Raw genomic sequence first — 15,830 nt, forward strand, 5'->3', positions numbered from 1 at the left:
TCGGCAGAATACAACCGACGTTACCACAAGTGTATAAATACTGTTATACAACCAAATCGAAGTTAAAAGGTAAATAAATCCCTACCCTCTACATCCTCGCACTCCCAAAAGCTCAATCCTGCTGAGAGCCGCCTGGACCGTCCAGCCTCAAACTTGCCCCGCCACAAGGTACACAATACCCAAACACAGGGGCGTGAGCTAGAACGCTCAATACGAAGCAATGATATAAATACAAATATGCGCACACAGATGATTTAAAACTCAAGTGAAAACACTTGCTCATGACGCCGAGAATATACAGTACCGGCTAGAGAGCTACTCCGTGGGGTACTCGTATATTCCATATCAGGGCTGAGCCAACCCCATCCTGACCCGAATCCAAAACAGGATACAAGTCTCATATGGAAACTGTCATACCTGACTCGAGTCCAAAATAAGATCATTGCTCCCTATGGAGACTGTCAATGACTCACATCTCACCGGATGCAGTCACATGTAAAATCATGTATGTGCTAAGATGGTAAGACATGCTAAAACATGATAAAATATATAGCACATACTCATGCAACATATAAGCAAATATATCATGTTGGCTATCTCGGTCAGTACTTACGTACCTCTAACACCGCTGGTCAAACCTAGCTCCACTGACCTAGACTCCAAGCCTACTAGTCCAGTCTACTGCTACTACAATGCAAATATCCATGCATCAACAATAAAGCTCTAAAAGCCTTAACTAAGCTAAAGCATACTCCTAAATATTTTTAGGATGCCAAAGCTATACCTGCGTCTGTCGTTAGCCCTTTGCTGTCGATAGCCTCAAAACTAGGCCAAAGCTCCGCGACGACGTCTAGATCACTAAGCCACTTCCGGATTCCCCGTAGGACGCCTAGATCTGAGTTAGAAGGCTTAGGAATCAGAGAGAAGAGAGGAAATTGGTGCGAGAAAATGAATTCTCGGACCCTCTATTTATAGGCAACGTTCGAAGCCTCCGAACCCGGTTCGGACCATCCGAACTCGATCGGAACCTCCGATCGCACCTTCGGAGCATCCGATCGCTCAATATTACGTCAGCCATGACGTCACCTTGCTGACGTAAATGATGACGTGTGCCCTGGTCCAGATCGGAGCTTCCGAACTTGCCGACGGAGCGTCCGAACTCGATCGGAGCTTCCGATCCTGGCACGGAGCTTCCGATCCACTTCGGATCGTCTGAACTTCCTCTTCGGACCGTCCGATCCTACTGAACCAATTCAACTAATTCGAGTGCTCTGAATCCACTTCTGAAGTCCATTATCCCAACAGGGACTTACGTAATCGTGTTTTACTTAATCTAAACATTATCACGTGATTAATTACTCATTAAATCACTAATCAAAAATGCGGGTTACTACATTCTCTCCCACTTAAGAAATTTCGTCCTCGAAATTTAAGTCTTAGAGGAAAACATAAATAGCCAACCAAATGTTCTTTATTACAACTGAACAAGTATAAACTCGATACACAGAAGTACAAAATCTCAAAATAACTCGGGGTGCTCGGCTAAAATCCGGCTCTCCAACTCCCAAGTAGCTTTCTCTATACCTCTGCGCTGCCACTGTACCATAACCAATGGTATGCGCTTGTTACAAAGTACCTTGTCCTTCCTGTCAAGAATCCGTAGGGGTTTCTCCACATACGATAGATCTCAATCTACCTTTACCTCGGTCGGATGCAAAATATGCGACTCGTCCGCCACATACTGCCTCAACAAGGACACGTGGAACACATCGTGGATCTCCGAAAGATCAGGTGGCAAGGCCAGACGATAAGCAACATCCCCAACCTTCTTGAAAATCTCGAAAGGACCAATAAATCTAGGTGTCAGCTTACCCTTGCGACCAAACCTCATCACCTTCCGGAAAGGTGACACACGCAAGAAAACATACTCTCCTACCTCAAAATGAAGTGGCCTGCGGTGGGTGTTCGCGTAGCTAGCCTGTCGATCCTGGGCTGCCTTAACCCTGCGTCGGATCAACTCTACTGCATCAATCATCTGCTGGATCATCTGAGGACCCTCAACCTGACGCTCACCAACCTCGTCCCAAAACAAAGGTGTACGACAACGGCGTCCATAAAGAGCCTCAAATGGTGCCATGCCAATGCTGTGATGGAAACTATTGTTGTAGGCGAACTCCACCAAGGGTAAATGATCATGCCACGCTGGACCAAAATCCATCACTGCCGCGTGAAGCATATCCTCTAGAGTGCGAATAGTACGTTCCGACTGCCCGTCCGTCTCTGGATGATAAGCCGTACTCAAGCTCAAAGTAGTACCAAGGGCTCGCTGGAAACTACCCCAAAATCTCGAGGTGAATCTCGGATCTCTATCGCTGACAATGCTCAACGGAATCCCATGCAATCGCACAATCTCCCGCGCATACAATTGCACCATCCTATCAAAGGTGTAATCGCGGTTATAGGGAAGAAAATGCGCTGACTTCGACAACCGATCCACGACAACCCAAATAGCATCACAATTCCTGGAAGACATAGGCAAGTGGGTGACAAAGTCCATCGTCACATGCTCCCACTTCCATTCAGGAATCTCTAAGCTGTGAAGTAACCCTCCGGGTCGTCTAAACTCTGCCTTGACTTGTTGACACACAAGGCATCGGGACACAAACTGATAAACGCCGCGCTTCATCCCTTTCCACCAAAATCAAGTGCGAAGATCCTTATACATCTTCATGTTGCCTGGATGTACAGAGAATCGACTGCGGTGAGCTTGCGATAAGATCTCTTCCCTCAAAGCAGAATACTCGGGTACCACAACTCGACTAGAAAGACACAACAAACCGTCTCCTTGCAGATGAAAACCAGAAGTATTATCACCCTCAGCCAGGAGGGCCAACTTCTGAGTCTTCAGATCAGAATTCTGAGCTTCCCGAATTCGTCGATACAACGTTGGCTCTGCAAGCACAGAAGAGACACGAATCCCTTGTTGTTCTTTCTTATGACGAAATGTGAATCCCAAAGAACAAAACTCCTCCACTGCCTTTGAAACTGAACTGGTACGAAGGGAACTCACATAAACCTTGCGACTAAGCGCATCAGCAACGGGGTTAGAAGAACCTGGATGGTACTTGATCTCACAATCGTAATCGTTCAACAGATCCATCCAACGACGCTGCCGCATGTTCAACTCAGATTGAGTGAACAGATACTTCAAACTCTTATGATCGGTGAAGATCTCAAATCGTTCTCCGTACAAATAGTGACGCCATATCTTAAGAGCAAAGACAATGGCTGCAAGCTCTAAATCATATACGGGATAGTTCTCCTCGTGAGTCTTCAACTATCTGGAAGCATAAGCGATCACGTGGCCATTCTGAGTCAACACACACCCCAAACCCTGGAGAGAAGCATCAGTGAAGACTACAAAACCACCTGATCCAGATGGTAAAGCAAGAACTGGAGCTGTCGTCAAACGACGTCTCAACTTACGAAAACTGTCTTCACAAGCATCAGACCAAACGAAAGAAATGTCTTTCTTCGTCAACTGAGTCAAAGGCTTAGCTATCTGAGAGAAATTCTCCACAAAACGACGATAGTATCCTGCTAAACCAAGGAAACTACGAATCTCAGAAGCTGTAGTCGGACGTGACCAATTCAAAATAGCCTCTGTCTTGCTAGGATCAACAGGCACGCCCTCCTGAGAAATGACATGACCAAGGAACACAACTCGGTCAATCCAGAAGTCACACTTACTCAGCTTTGCGTACAACTGTCTCTCCCTCATGACCTGCAGTACAGTACAGAGGTGGTAGGCATGCTCATTCATGCTGCGAGAATACACCAAAATATCATCGATGAACACCACCACGAACTTATCCAGAAAGTTGCGGAAAACTCTGTTAATCAGATCCATAAAAACAGCTGGAGCATTCGTCAAACCAAACGACATTACTAGAAACTCATAGTGTCCATACCGCGTACGAAATGCTGTTTTAGGAACGTCCTCTTTTCTAACTCGCAACTGATGATACCCAGACCGAAGATCAATCTTCGAGTAGACAGAAGTACCCTGTAACTGATCAAAGAGATCATCTATCCGCGGAAGAGGATACTTATTCTTCATTGTCGCTTGATTCAACTGACGGTAGTCAATACACAACCGCATCGAACCATCCTTCTTCTTGACAAACAGTACTGGGGCTCCCCATGGCGAAACACTAGGTCAAATATAACCCTTATCAAGAAGATCTTGCAATTGCTTTTGCAGCTCTTTCATTTCTGACGGTGCCAATCGGTAAGGAGTTCTGGAAATCGGTGCAGTCCCTGGCACTAACTCAATGCCAAATTCAATTTCCCTTACTGGTGGCAAACCTGGAATCTCTTCCGGAAACACATCTGGAAAGTCACGAACCACTGGTATCTCTTGGATATCTGTTTCTCCTAAGGATGCGTCAATGGCGTAGATAAGGTAGCCCTCCCCGCCAGACTCTAACGCACGCCGGGCCTTCAGAGCTGAAATCACTGGCATCGGGGGTCGCGCTCCCTCACCATAGAAATACCATGACTCGTCATCCTCTGGACGAAACTGAACAAACCTCTAATAGCAATCCACTATCGCTCGGTAGGAAGTCAATAGATCTATCCCAATGATGCAATCGAAATCCTCCATCGCTAGAATCATCAGGTTAGCACTAAGCTGATGTCCCTCGAAATCCAAAACACAACCCACAACTAGACGCTTGGCTAAAACCTCGCTACCCATAGGAGTAGAAACCACTAATAACACGTCTAGAGGAATATATGGCAACTTATACTTCTTAGCAAAACGTGCTGAGACAAAAGAATGTGATGCACCGGTATCAATTAAAACGTATGCAGGAAAACCACATAAACTACAGATACCTGCTATCATCCGATCACTGTCAGCCTCTGCCTGCTCCTGGTTAAGCGCAAAGACCTGACCTTGGGTACGTGGCCTCAATGAAGAATGACCCCGAGAAGGAGTCTGAGTAGGCTATCTCTGAGACTGTGGTGGCTGCTGGCGCTGCTGCGAATACTGCTGCTGGAAAGGTGGCTGCTGGTACTGGGGTGGATGAACAGATGCCTGAGAACCTCCGGAACCACTCGCTGCCCCAATCAGCATAGGACAATCTCTCTTCATATGACCCTCCTGGCCACACTGGAAACATGCAGTGGTCGATCGACCACACTGCCCTGGCGGATTTCTGCGTCGGCACTGACGACAACGGTTCGGCCTTTGGCCACAAAAGTTATGCACTCCACCAGATCCAGAGGAAGAAGAAGAAATACCTTCTGGCTTCTTGAAGGACTGTCCTCTCAGACCCAAAGGACTAGAGCTCGCTGGCCTGGAAGAAGAAGAGTAAAGTCCTCTGTTCCTCCGAATACTGTCCTCGGCCTGGCGACAATGGTCCACCAAATCCTCGTAAGTCCCATCGCCGCCCATAGCAACCATACGATGAATGTCAGGGTTCAATCCCTGAAGAAAATAATCAAACTTCGCCATAGAACTATCAGCAATATGAGGACAAAAGGGTAGCAGATCAAACAACTTCTGCTGGTACTCCTCGATCGTCATCGTCCCCTGTCGCAAACTCAAAAACTCACTGGCTTTCGCCTGACGAAGAGCTGGAGGAAAATAAAATCTCTGATAAGCAGTACGGAACTCCACCCAAGTAGCTGCACCTCTTGCTGCTATGAACGATGCGGAAGTAGATCTCCACCACTTCCTCGCTCTGCCCTCAAGCATAAAGGCAAGAATCTCCATCCTATCCTCAGCCGTGCAACGGAACTCCTGGAAGCACTGCTCCATCCTCTCCATCCAATCCTCCGCCTCTTCAGCTGTCTCACCACCCGTCAAAGGCTTCGGGCTAACTTCTTTGAATCTACGCATGCTCACTCGCCTGCGCTCCTCGGGCTGTCCCCGACGTCTACGATCATCTGGATCGCCCCAACGACCGTCGTCTACGCTACCGTGACTTTCGTCGTAATCTGCCATCTGTTACATAAGAACAGATAATTACTTAATCCGCTTTACGATATTCCCAGTGCAATGCATCGCTCTGATACCAAAAAATGTAGTGACCCAACCCGGATCCACTACCTAATCAGAGTTACAGTAAAAGCGCACGCAATAAAAGCTTAAAGCGTAAAGTGCGGATAATTAAAATACAACAAATCCAATCGGCAGAATACAACCGACGTTACCACAAGTGTATAAATACTGTTATACAACCAAATCGAAGGTTCAGGGTAAATAAATCCCTACCCTCTACAACCTTGCACTCCCAAAAGCTCAATCCTGCTGAGAGCCGCCTGGACCGTCCAGCCTCAAACCTGCCCCGCCACAAGGTACACAATACCCAAACACAGGGGCGTGAGCTAGAACGCTCAATACGAAGCAATGATATAAATACAAATATGCGCACACAGATGATTTAAAACTCAAGTGAAAACACTTGCTCATGGCGCCGAGAATATACAGTACTGGCTAGAGAGCTACTCCGCGGGGTACTCGTACATTCCATATCAGGGCTGAGCCAACCCCATCCTGACCCGAATCCAAAACAGGATACAAGTCTCATATGGAAACTGTCATACCTGACTCGAGTCCAAAATAAGATCATTGCTCCCTATGGGGACTGTCAATGACTCACATCTCACCGGATGCAGTCACATGTAAAATCATGTATGTGCTAAGACGGTAAGACATGCTAAAACATGATAAAACATATAGAACATACTCATGCAACATATAAGCAAATATATCATGCCGGCTATCTCGGTCAGTACTTACGTACCTCTAACACCGCTGGTCAAACCTAGCTCCACTGACCTAGACTCCAAGCCTACTAGTCCAGTCTACTGCTACTACAATGCAAATATCCATGCATCAACAATAAAGCTCTAAAAGCCTTAACTAAGCTAAAGCATACTCCTAAATATTTTTAGGATGCCAAAGCTATACCTGCATCCGTCGTTAGCCCTTTGCTGTCGATAGCCTCAAAACTAGGCCAAAGCTCCGCGACGACGTCTAGATCACTAAGCTACTTCCGGATTCCCCGTAGGACGCCTAGATCTCCCTAGATCTGAGTTAGAAGGCTTAGGAATCAGAGAGAAGAGAGGAAATTGGTGCGAGAAAATGCATTCTCGGACCCTCTATTTATAGGTAACGTTCGGAGCCTACGAACCCGGTTCGGACCGTCCGAACTCGATCGGAACCTCCGATCGCACCTTCGGAGCGTCTGATCGCTCAATATTACGTCAGCCATGATGTCACCTTGCTGACGTAAATGATGACGTGTGCCCTGGTCCAGATCGGAGTTTCCGAACTTGCCGACGGAGCTTCCGATCCTGGCACGGAGCTTCCGATCCACTTCGGATCGTCCGAACTTCCTCTTCGGACCGTCCGATCCTGCTGAACCAATTCAACTAATTCGAGTGCTCTGAATCCACTTCTGAAGTCCGTTATCCCAACAGGGACTTACGTAATCGTGTTTTACTTAATCTAAACATGATCACGTGATTAATTACTCATTAAATCACTAACCAAAAATGCGGGTTACTACATGGCTTCTGTAGTTCCTGCATCTTCTCCAAGGAAATAGATTATTTGTTCCATGCATTTATCAGTAAAATAGATTTTTGTCTTCTTCAAATAATGTTTGATACTCTGCACGGATCCTTTCATTCTTTGTTTTTAACTTACTCACTTCTGTCTCTAGAACTTCACAGCTGCTCTCATATCTGCAAATGAGCTTACTGTGTTGTTCTTTAAGACTTTTGTTTTCAATATTTACTTCCTCGAATATTCCCGGTATTCTTTGATCATGTCATTTAAAGCAGTAATCAAATCAGTACGTGTAAATTCTTCAAAGTCAAAATCAAATACCTCATCATTGACACTATTTGAATCTTCATTATCCATGAGACATTCCATGAGATCATCTTCACTTTCACTGGTCTCAGAGTCTGAAGATTCAGAGCTTGTCTGCCCATTTGACTTTACTTTCTTAAGCTATCATCGCTTTTTTTTCTCTTTTGGAATTCTTGTCATTTCTAGGATACTTCTTGTGCTTCTTAGATCCATCTTTCTTGGGTTTTGTTCAAATTGCAATGAAATGAACTGTTTTCCCCCAGTTCAAATGTAATGCACTCGGTAATGCCCTTTTATGTAATGGGCTGGGTGTGTCCCTATGCTTCTGGCCCATCTAGCCTTCTGCTCTGGGGGCCCAGGCCCATACTCATGGCCTTCTATCTTGTTCATGTCCTTCGCCTCTCGCATGGCTATGGTTTTGACATCCCATTCCTTTGGCAGTGCTCACATTACTTTGAGAGCTATCTCCCGATTGTTGTATTCTTTTCCAAGAGCATTGAGTTCATTAACCTGGTTGGTGAATCTTTCTTAAAAGTCGCTCATGGATTCGCCAATCATCTTTTTTATGCTTTCGAATTTTTGAACAGCTACTGAAAGTTTGTTCTCTTTAGTTTGCTCATTTCCTTCACAGAGTTGGATCAACTTCTCCCAGATTTCTTTGGCCGTGTTACACATCTTTATTTTTTTGAATGTCGTCTTGTCCAGTTTCTTGTACAGAATGTTGTTTACAACGTTGTCGAGATTCTCCTTTTTCTTGTCTTCATTTGTCTATTCGCTACTGGGTTTTTCAATCATTTGTGGTGAGCCATCTGATATTGAAACTGTTGTGTTGGCTTTCATGATTTTGAGTGGTCCATCAGTAATTACGCACCACATATCATCATCTTGTGCAGCAAGATGGGCTAGCATTCTGATCTTTCAGTCATCGAAGTCTTCTCGAGAGAAAATAGACATCTCACTGAAGGATGCCATATATGTGATGTAATGGTCCGGGTGCGTCTCTTCACAGCTCAGGGGCCCCGCAACCATTTTCTAACTCATGGCCTTCTCCCCACCTGGTTAGGGGAGTTTTTGCCCTCCCCAGTGATCGAACCTTGTACCTCCAGGCTTAAGTACAAAGCCTTATTTCAAGATCACGGATCGTACGTATTTGACGCCATCTAACACTGTTTTAATTAGACCGAGATGTAGAACAAGGTATCGGCATATGTTAGATTATGTAGAACAAATATAAACATTATTGACAAGCAATAGAAGAACAAAGAACACCTCTATATTTGTGAATTCTAATAAAAACATAAATTTAAAAACATTATGTGACTTTAGAGAATGACCTTATATATAAAACTTAAATGGTAAAAATATTGCACGCAACTCACTAAAAGAATATAATACATATACATATAAAGGAATATAGGTAGATATGTAAGAAACAAATGTTATTATGATTTACGGTGGAAGAAGAAAACATGAAGTACATAAAAAACATGACGCATGGTCGGGTGTTGATTTTTAAAATTGCGGGGATTCCCTTGTCCTACGTGATTCATGTGTTGGAGAACGCGGCGATCAGATCAATTAGGATTGATACCCGGTGCAGCGGAAGTTTAAAATTTTTGTATGGAACGATTCCATAATAGGTATCAACCTTACGATTAAATTGTGTGTGTAAAAATTAAATAACAATTATAAAATTTTTACCTTTAATCTCGAATCGAGATTTTGGACACCAACAGATTTCTCTGCTCTTGTTGTATATCCCTGGAACTGATGGACGAACTGTTCTTCAATCAGGTCCACGAACGGATATTTAATCCCTCTGATAGATTGCATTAGAAAATCTATCAGAAGTTTCTACGAAGAAAATTAACGAATTTGATCTGTTAAACCAGACTGTAATTCGAAATTCACAGGCTGGATTTTTCGAGCAGAGGGAGGGAGGGGGCGGCCACTTATTAAAAACGCAGCTAGGGTTTTAAAAATATTTTGTGACCTGTTGTATGTAATTTCTGTACTGCAATAACTTATTTATAATGTAGGCCACTAACAGCTTAGGGCCCATTAGTCATAAGTTCAAGCCCGACAAGCAAAGCCCGCATGTTCAGAAATTAATATAAAATTCATCGTGACTCCGATTGATAAACCGATTTCACCAATGTGCACAGAAACCATTTCTGCACCTTTTAAAGTCAAGATAAATTTTTCTGAATCCGAATTCAGTGATTTCCAAAAATGGTCATCCCTATGTCATTTTAGGAGATCTTACTCCTCTACTCTTAAATAAGAAGTCCAACTTCTTCGTTCATTAAATTTAACTCTTTACATTTAACTATCTCAACGGGGATTAAAAATCCATTACACTGTGTGACCCTCAATGGTTCAGGGATACAGCTAGCCGTGGGCTCACAACTCCTTGTGACTCGGAACAACAATTTCCGACTTGCCCATCGAATCATGGTATGAGCGCCTAGAAACATCGCCCCATGATTCCCTAGGTATCACTGATAGTGCCTACAAGAACCAATAGATTTTGGTTAGCGTACAGTACGGTCCCTTCATCCATATATCCCGATCGAATCAACAACCATTGGTATATCGAGAGTCGTTCGAGATTCGATAACTATGCAATACATCTTGAAGATCAAATAGTGACATCGCATGTGCTACTAAGAAACCATTTCTTAAACCACATCATGTACTCTGGCCAGAGATTCGTCACACTAATATCTCCTCAGATCGCATAGGATATCCACACTCGCAAGTATGTGGTGAATCCTTGACAACAAAGCATCGACTCCTATATGTGTTGTAACTGTACCCAATCCCGACACCTGATGACCCCAATAGAGTCGGTAAACGAGTCAAAGCACAGTACTAGCATATAGAGTCTCAATGATGTTTCAAGTAGTAAGGACTAATGGTGTACAACCAAAACCGCGGACTATATCCACTCGATAAGTGATAACCACTTGGAAAGTCCGGATAGGGTAGTTCGATCATTCATCATATGAATATCCATTTGCATGCTTCGAACATCTCTATGTTCCTTACCAATGAAACGTGGTACTCCGCATCGCAAATGCTAGTCTCAAACTCGAGCGATCCTTATCCTTATTATCGGACGGCTCAATCGACTAGGAACAGTTTAGAATATACAGTGACTATAAGATGTGTTTCATGATAGACATCTCCATGTTCTACCACATCTTACATACACTATAGTATATTCAAGGTCTTTATCAAAACAACAATAGTATATCACAATATAACAATATGAAGAAAGATAAAGTCATTGCCATTAATAAAAGTGTAAATTATATTAAACAAAAGATTGTTTATACAAAGAGTCATCAAAGCCCTTAGCCACAAGTTGGCTCACCGGGCACCTACTCTTTCATCATGTCCTCCGTAGACAAAGAGTATTGATTTTGAGATTTAAAAATGGAACTAAAAACCACGATAAATATTAAATGGGGATGTATTGAGAAGACCTACACTATCGGTGGAAATATCCAATGAAAGAGGAAGAAATTAAAGGAGAAAACATTAATTTTGGAAGGATCCAATTTGATAGAGAAATTAATAAATATTTGATATAATTTCTTAAAATAATTTTGTCTAATTGACAGGAGAATTACTGCATAATGCATTGTCTAATTAATATGTGTGTATATGTGTAAATAATATTATAATTGTGTTCATTCGACGATAGAAATATGAAGTAATTAATTTAATAATTGAATAAGTATTACGGAATGATCTATATGTATATTCCAAATACGTAGTAATTGATTTAATAATTAAATTAGCATAATTTTTCTTTGAACAAATTTTATTTCCGTTTTTAACTAAAAAATTGATATTTTTAGAAAGTTAGTTTTTACGAGATTTTACTAAATTTAATAAAAACTCAACACACACATATATATATTATATATATATATATATTTCTAACTCAATGTGCCAGGTCCGTATTAAACCAGACCAGTTGGACGGGTTTTGGCCCGGTCAATTGAGTTCACAAGCAGGTCGGGACAGGTCTCGTGATTCAATGGACCCGTCCTACACTCAAGTATTTATATATATATATATATATATATATATATATATATATATATATATCAAAGAATCTATTTATATATTTTATTTATTGAATAAAGTATGCCTTAATCTTTAATTTTAGATCATAAAATTTTAATGTTGAAATAATTTTATTTCATAATGACATGTTTATAACATGAAATATATAACTATAATTTTCATATTGTGAAAAATAAATTATAAACTTTGATTTTATAACATTTTCCCCTAAATATTACTAGTATAAACTTGGCAAGTAATGATTTATTAATTTTTTAAAAAAATTATTGTATATTAATGAAAAAAGCATAGAATTATCAGCTCCAACCCAAATTAAACCTATTGGGTTTCCAAGACCGGTCACATTCGATCCCGAGGTTTGACCGAACCCACGTCATCCCTAGTTAGCTCCATCGGAGCTCAAAAAGTTACATTTATACTGGAGAGGCTTCTGATAGTTGGAAAACATATTGTGATGGGGATTTGGAAGTTAAAAATTTATCCCAGCTCACGTACTTTCGCCAGGTATGACCGTATGAATCCAAGTGCTCTCTGAAGTTCGTTTACCTTTCATGCTGGACGAGACTTGTGCCCTATGAAATCCAAAACCCCCCACGCAGCGCCTACATATGACTTCATCCATATGGATAAATAGTTCTCTCTTGGTCTCTTGGTTTACGTCACAGCGGTCGCAGTGTAATGAAGGGGCAGCCATAACATAATGTGGACATAGAAAACAATGCAGGTATTGCGAGCATGAATATCGAGTTATAAGTAACTTCTCATAGAAATATAACAGGTCTTTTACTACATTCGTGCTTATACTCAATCTTCAGTATCCCGTTACAAGAATCTAAAACATATTGAAGTTTTCATGTTCGACTACAACAGACTCGGATCTTACAGTGCAGGCCGAAACAACAATACAAAGTACATGACTTTAGTTGATAATTGAAGCCAAAGCTTTTAAAATAAAATGGAACATACCAGTCTATCGAGACTTGAGTTCCTCCTCAAATTTAAGCAGTCTCTCCTGGAGAGGCTTCAAAAATGATTTCAAATCCTGATTGATCTGCTGCTTCTCTTGGGGCTTAAAATCTTTGTCTTCGCTAAGTTGTACTTCAACCTGTAAAATAAGCAGCAGATTTCACCAAATTGTGATATCTTGTTTCAATTTGGCTACAAGCAGATCCTGAACATTCCATTTAGTTCTCTATTGTTCTAAGTTCCTCCAACAAGGGTTAAAGCATTTACATATAACTACCTGCAAATCGTCTAATTCACCAAAAGTGAACTCAGGAACGTCTAGGTGCCCTTTGACCTTCTTATTCTCACCTCCGATATGCCATTCCCCTAATTTCAAATTATTTCATATGCTGATGTGAGAGAATGGGGGAAAGGAAAACTCGAGGAATAAGACTTCAGAATTTCAGATCAACTCCAAAATGAATGAAACTTTAAAAAAGTCACCTTTCACTTTTAGTGTCAACTCATACGTGTAGCCAACACGTTTTTTATTTCGAACCGTAATCAAGAAGGCCTGCGTCACACATGTAGACATGATAATAATTCTGATGGCTGGTGTCAAAAGAATCAGGGAATCAAATAAATCGCTTCAAATAAACATAATCTCAGACATCTAATAATTTTGCAAGAACTAACATCACCGAGACATTTTGTAACTTCCGTAATTTCTGCCCTGCCACCAGAGAACTCCAAGGATCCCATAGATACAAGCAACTCCTACAATCAGAGAAGAATATTAAAATGCAACAGCACGGGGTATGGAAATGTTAGCAAACCCTATGGCCTATGCATTTTTTTAAACAAGAATAGAAGTTGGAAATGAGTATATATGAGCCAAAATGGTAATGTAGTAGCATATTTGTTTTTAAAAAAGATTGTTTTTCCAAGATTATATAAACTGAGCTTTGACATGCATCACAAGATCTGATCTCATCATTATGTATATCACATTTTCAGTTCAACCTATTACCTATCATCTTAAATCTTTGATAAACACGGAGACTGATCCTTCCCACAAATGTCAATTACATTGGCAGTAAGTTCACACAAAATTTTTCACGAAATTGACGGATATAAGAAAATTCACTAGTAGTTTGTGACAAGTGACAACATCAAGAGATACGTAAGAAAAGGTTTATAAATATAAATATATTCAAACCTTAATCCTATCACTTGCCCACGTATTTAGGTTTTTCTCCTCCCATGTTCCAGCCTGCAAACAGAAATTAAAATTTAGAAGTATGAAACAAATAAAAAATGCTCTTTTAAAAACCATAAGCAAACAGCAAGGTAATTCTTATGGATTTAAGAGCAAGCAATAGACCAGAAAACTGAATATTCTTTAGGCTAACAACAGAAAACCTAGGCCTACGGCATCCGACAATAGCAACTGCAACTGCAATTAAAAAATGCACCAAAGGTTGTAAAAATGGATGTCAAAAATCAGTTATATGGGCCATTGCACGTATTTGCATATGAAAAAAACAGAAGGACAAACAGAAACTATTTGAATATCATTGTTGATGCCATATAGGATTCAGAAAATAATGGCACATAAAACCAACACTAATGACCATTCAAAACAAGAAAACGGAAACAAGAAAAGTCTAAGAGGAAAAAATTGCCACGGCACAAAAATGACTCCAAATCCCTCTCTGTAGACTGAAAAGTAAATAAATGCAAAAAACCACATGCATTGACAAAATGCAAAGGAGAAACATATGAATGGACCCCCAAGGTAATTCAAGTTCCTTGTGGGTAAAAACAGCTATCAAGGGGCATTTCAATGTCCTTGTGCTAGTTCAGATCCAAAAAGTATCTAAGATCATCTTTATGATTCGAATGTTTTCGTTTTAAACTATCAAGGATACAGCTAACTCCTAATTATCTTTGTGCTTGGAAGATTCTTAATAATCAATTAAGTGTGGTTAAGGATTCTTTTACGTTAGTATCATAAAAGAGAACCATAACTTGCTAAACCTATGGGATTTCGTGGCTACAAAGATTGAAAAATTCTTTCTTTGTTCTTTAGACCAACATATTTAAACATTTTAGCAATGATTGAGGGGATAGAATAAAGTGAAAATTCAAATCAGTAAAAGCTTTGTATTAACTTCAATCCACCAACCTAATGCCAATTGAAATTCCCAAATACTTGAAGCCCACAAAGAAATCAACAAGGCATCAGACAGAACAAAAATGAAAAACAAGAGCTCGTGTTCTACTCTTATGCAAAAGCATACCCTATTCCAAGCAGACCCGAGATGGGTTTGGTTGGTTTGCTTGCACAAATCGGCCGGGTCAATCTTCTTGGGCGTGGGCAAAGGAGCTGCATCGCGGCCCGCATCCCGCACCCAATACGTGTACGAAGCCGATTCCGCCGCCTTCTCAGCCGAAACCGCCGCCGCGCCTCCCTCCATTCTCACCGATTAAATATTCGGATCAAATGTTAACAGAAATGAATGGTAAATCAGGCAGTTGATGGATTATGACAAGACAATAACTCGGAAATTAGCTTGAAATGGGATGATCTGAGGCTAGGGAAGCAGGAAACGAGAATGCATGCGGCTGATTCCAAGATTTGTGGTGCAATTTTGACTCACGGCGAATTGTTGACGGGATATTGTAGTGCTGAGGGTTTTCTGGAAGTTTCGAGTCGGGTTTGGTTTGCCGAATGTAGGCCCAAATTAATAATGGGTTTGGATCAATTAAAAATTAAGGCACCGTTTGGGTTAGCTCGGGGTGAGAATGATAGAAGTGAGACACCGTGTGTCGTAGGGCTGTATCTTTTGGACTTGTATGTTTTGAGTAGTCGATCGAATTATGTCGTCGA

At 41.4% G+C, this 15,830-nt stretch overlaps 1 protein-coding gene across 1 annotated transcript; it reads right to left on the reverse strand.

The window, feature by feature from the left end:
• Positions 1-12,758: 12,758 nt before the first annotated feature.
• LOC140891681 (uncharacterized) lies at positions 12,759-15,588 on the reverse strand. The gene is made up of 6 exons (XM_073300283.1): positions 15,241-15,588; positions 14,157-14,210; positions 13,634-13,714; positions 13,442-13,511; positions 13,236-13,324; positions 12,759-13,097 (listed from the first exon to the last, which is right to left on the reverse strand). The coding sequence occupies exons 1-6, from the start codon at positions 15,415-15,417 to the stop codon at positions 12,963-12,965; spliced, it is 606 nt and encodes a 201-aa protein (XP_073156384.1). The 5' UTR covers positions 15,418-15,588; the 3' UTR covers positions 12,759-12,962.
• Positions 15,589-15,830: the final 242 nt, after the last annotated feature.

This window comes from Henckelia pumila, chromosome 3, assembly GCF_033568475.1.
Source record: "Henckelia pumila isolate YLH828 chromosome 3, ASM3356847v2, whole genome shotgun sequence".
NCBI classification, from domain to species: Eukaryota; Viridiplantae; Streptophyta; class Magnoliopsida; order Lamiales; family Gesneriaceae; genus Henckelia; species Henckelia pumila.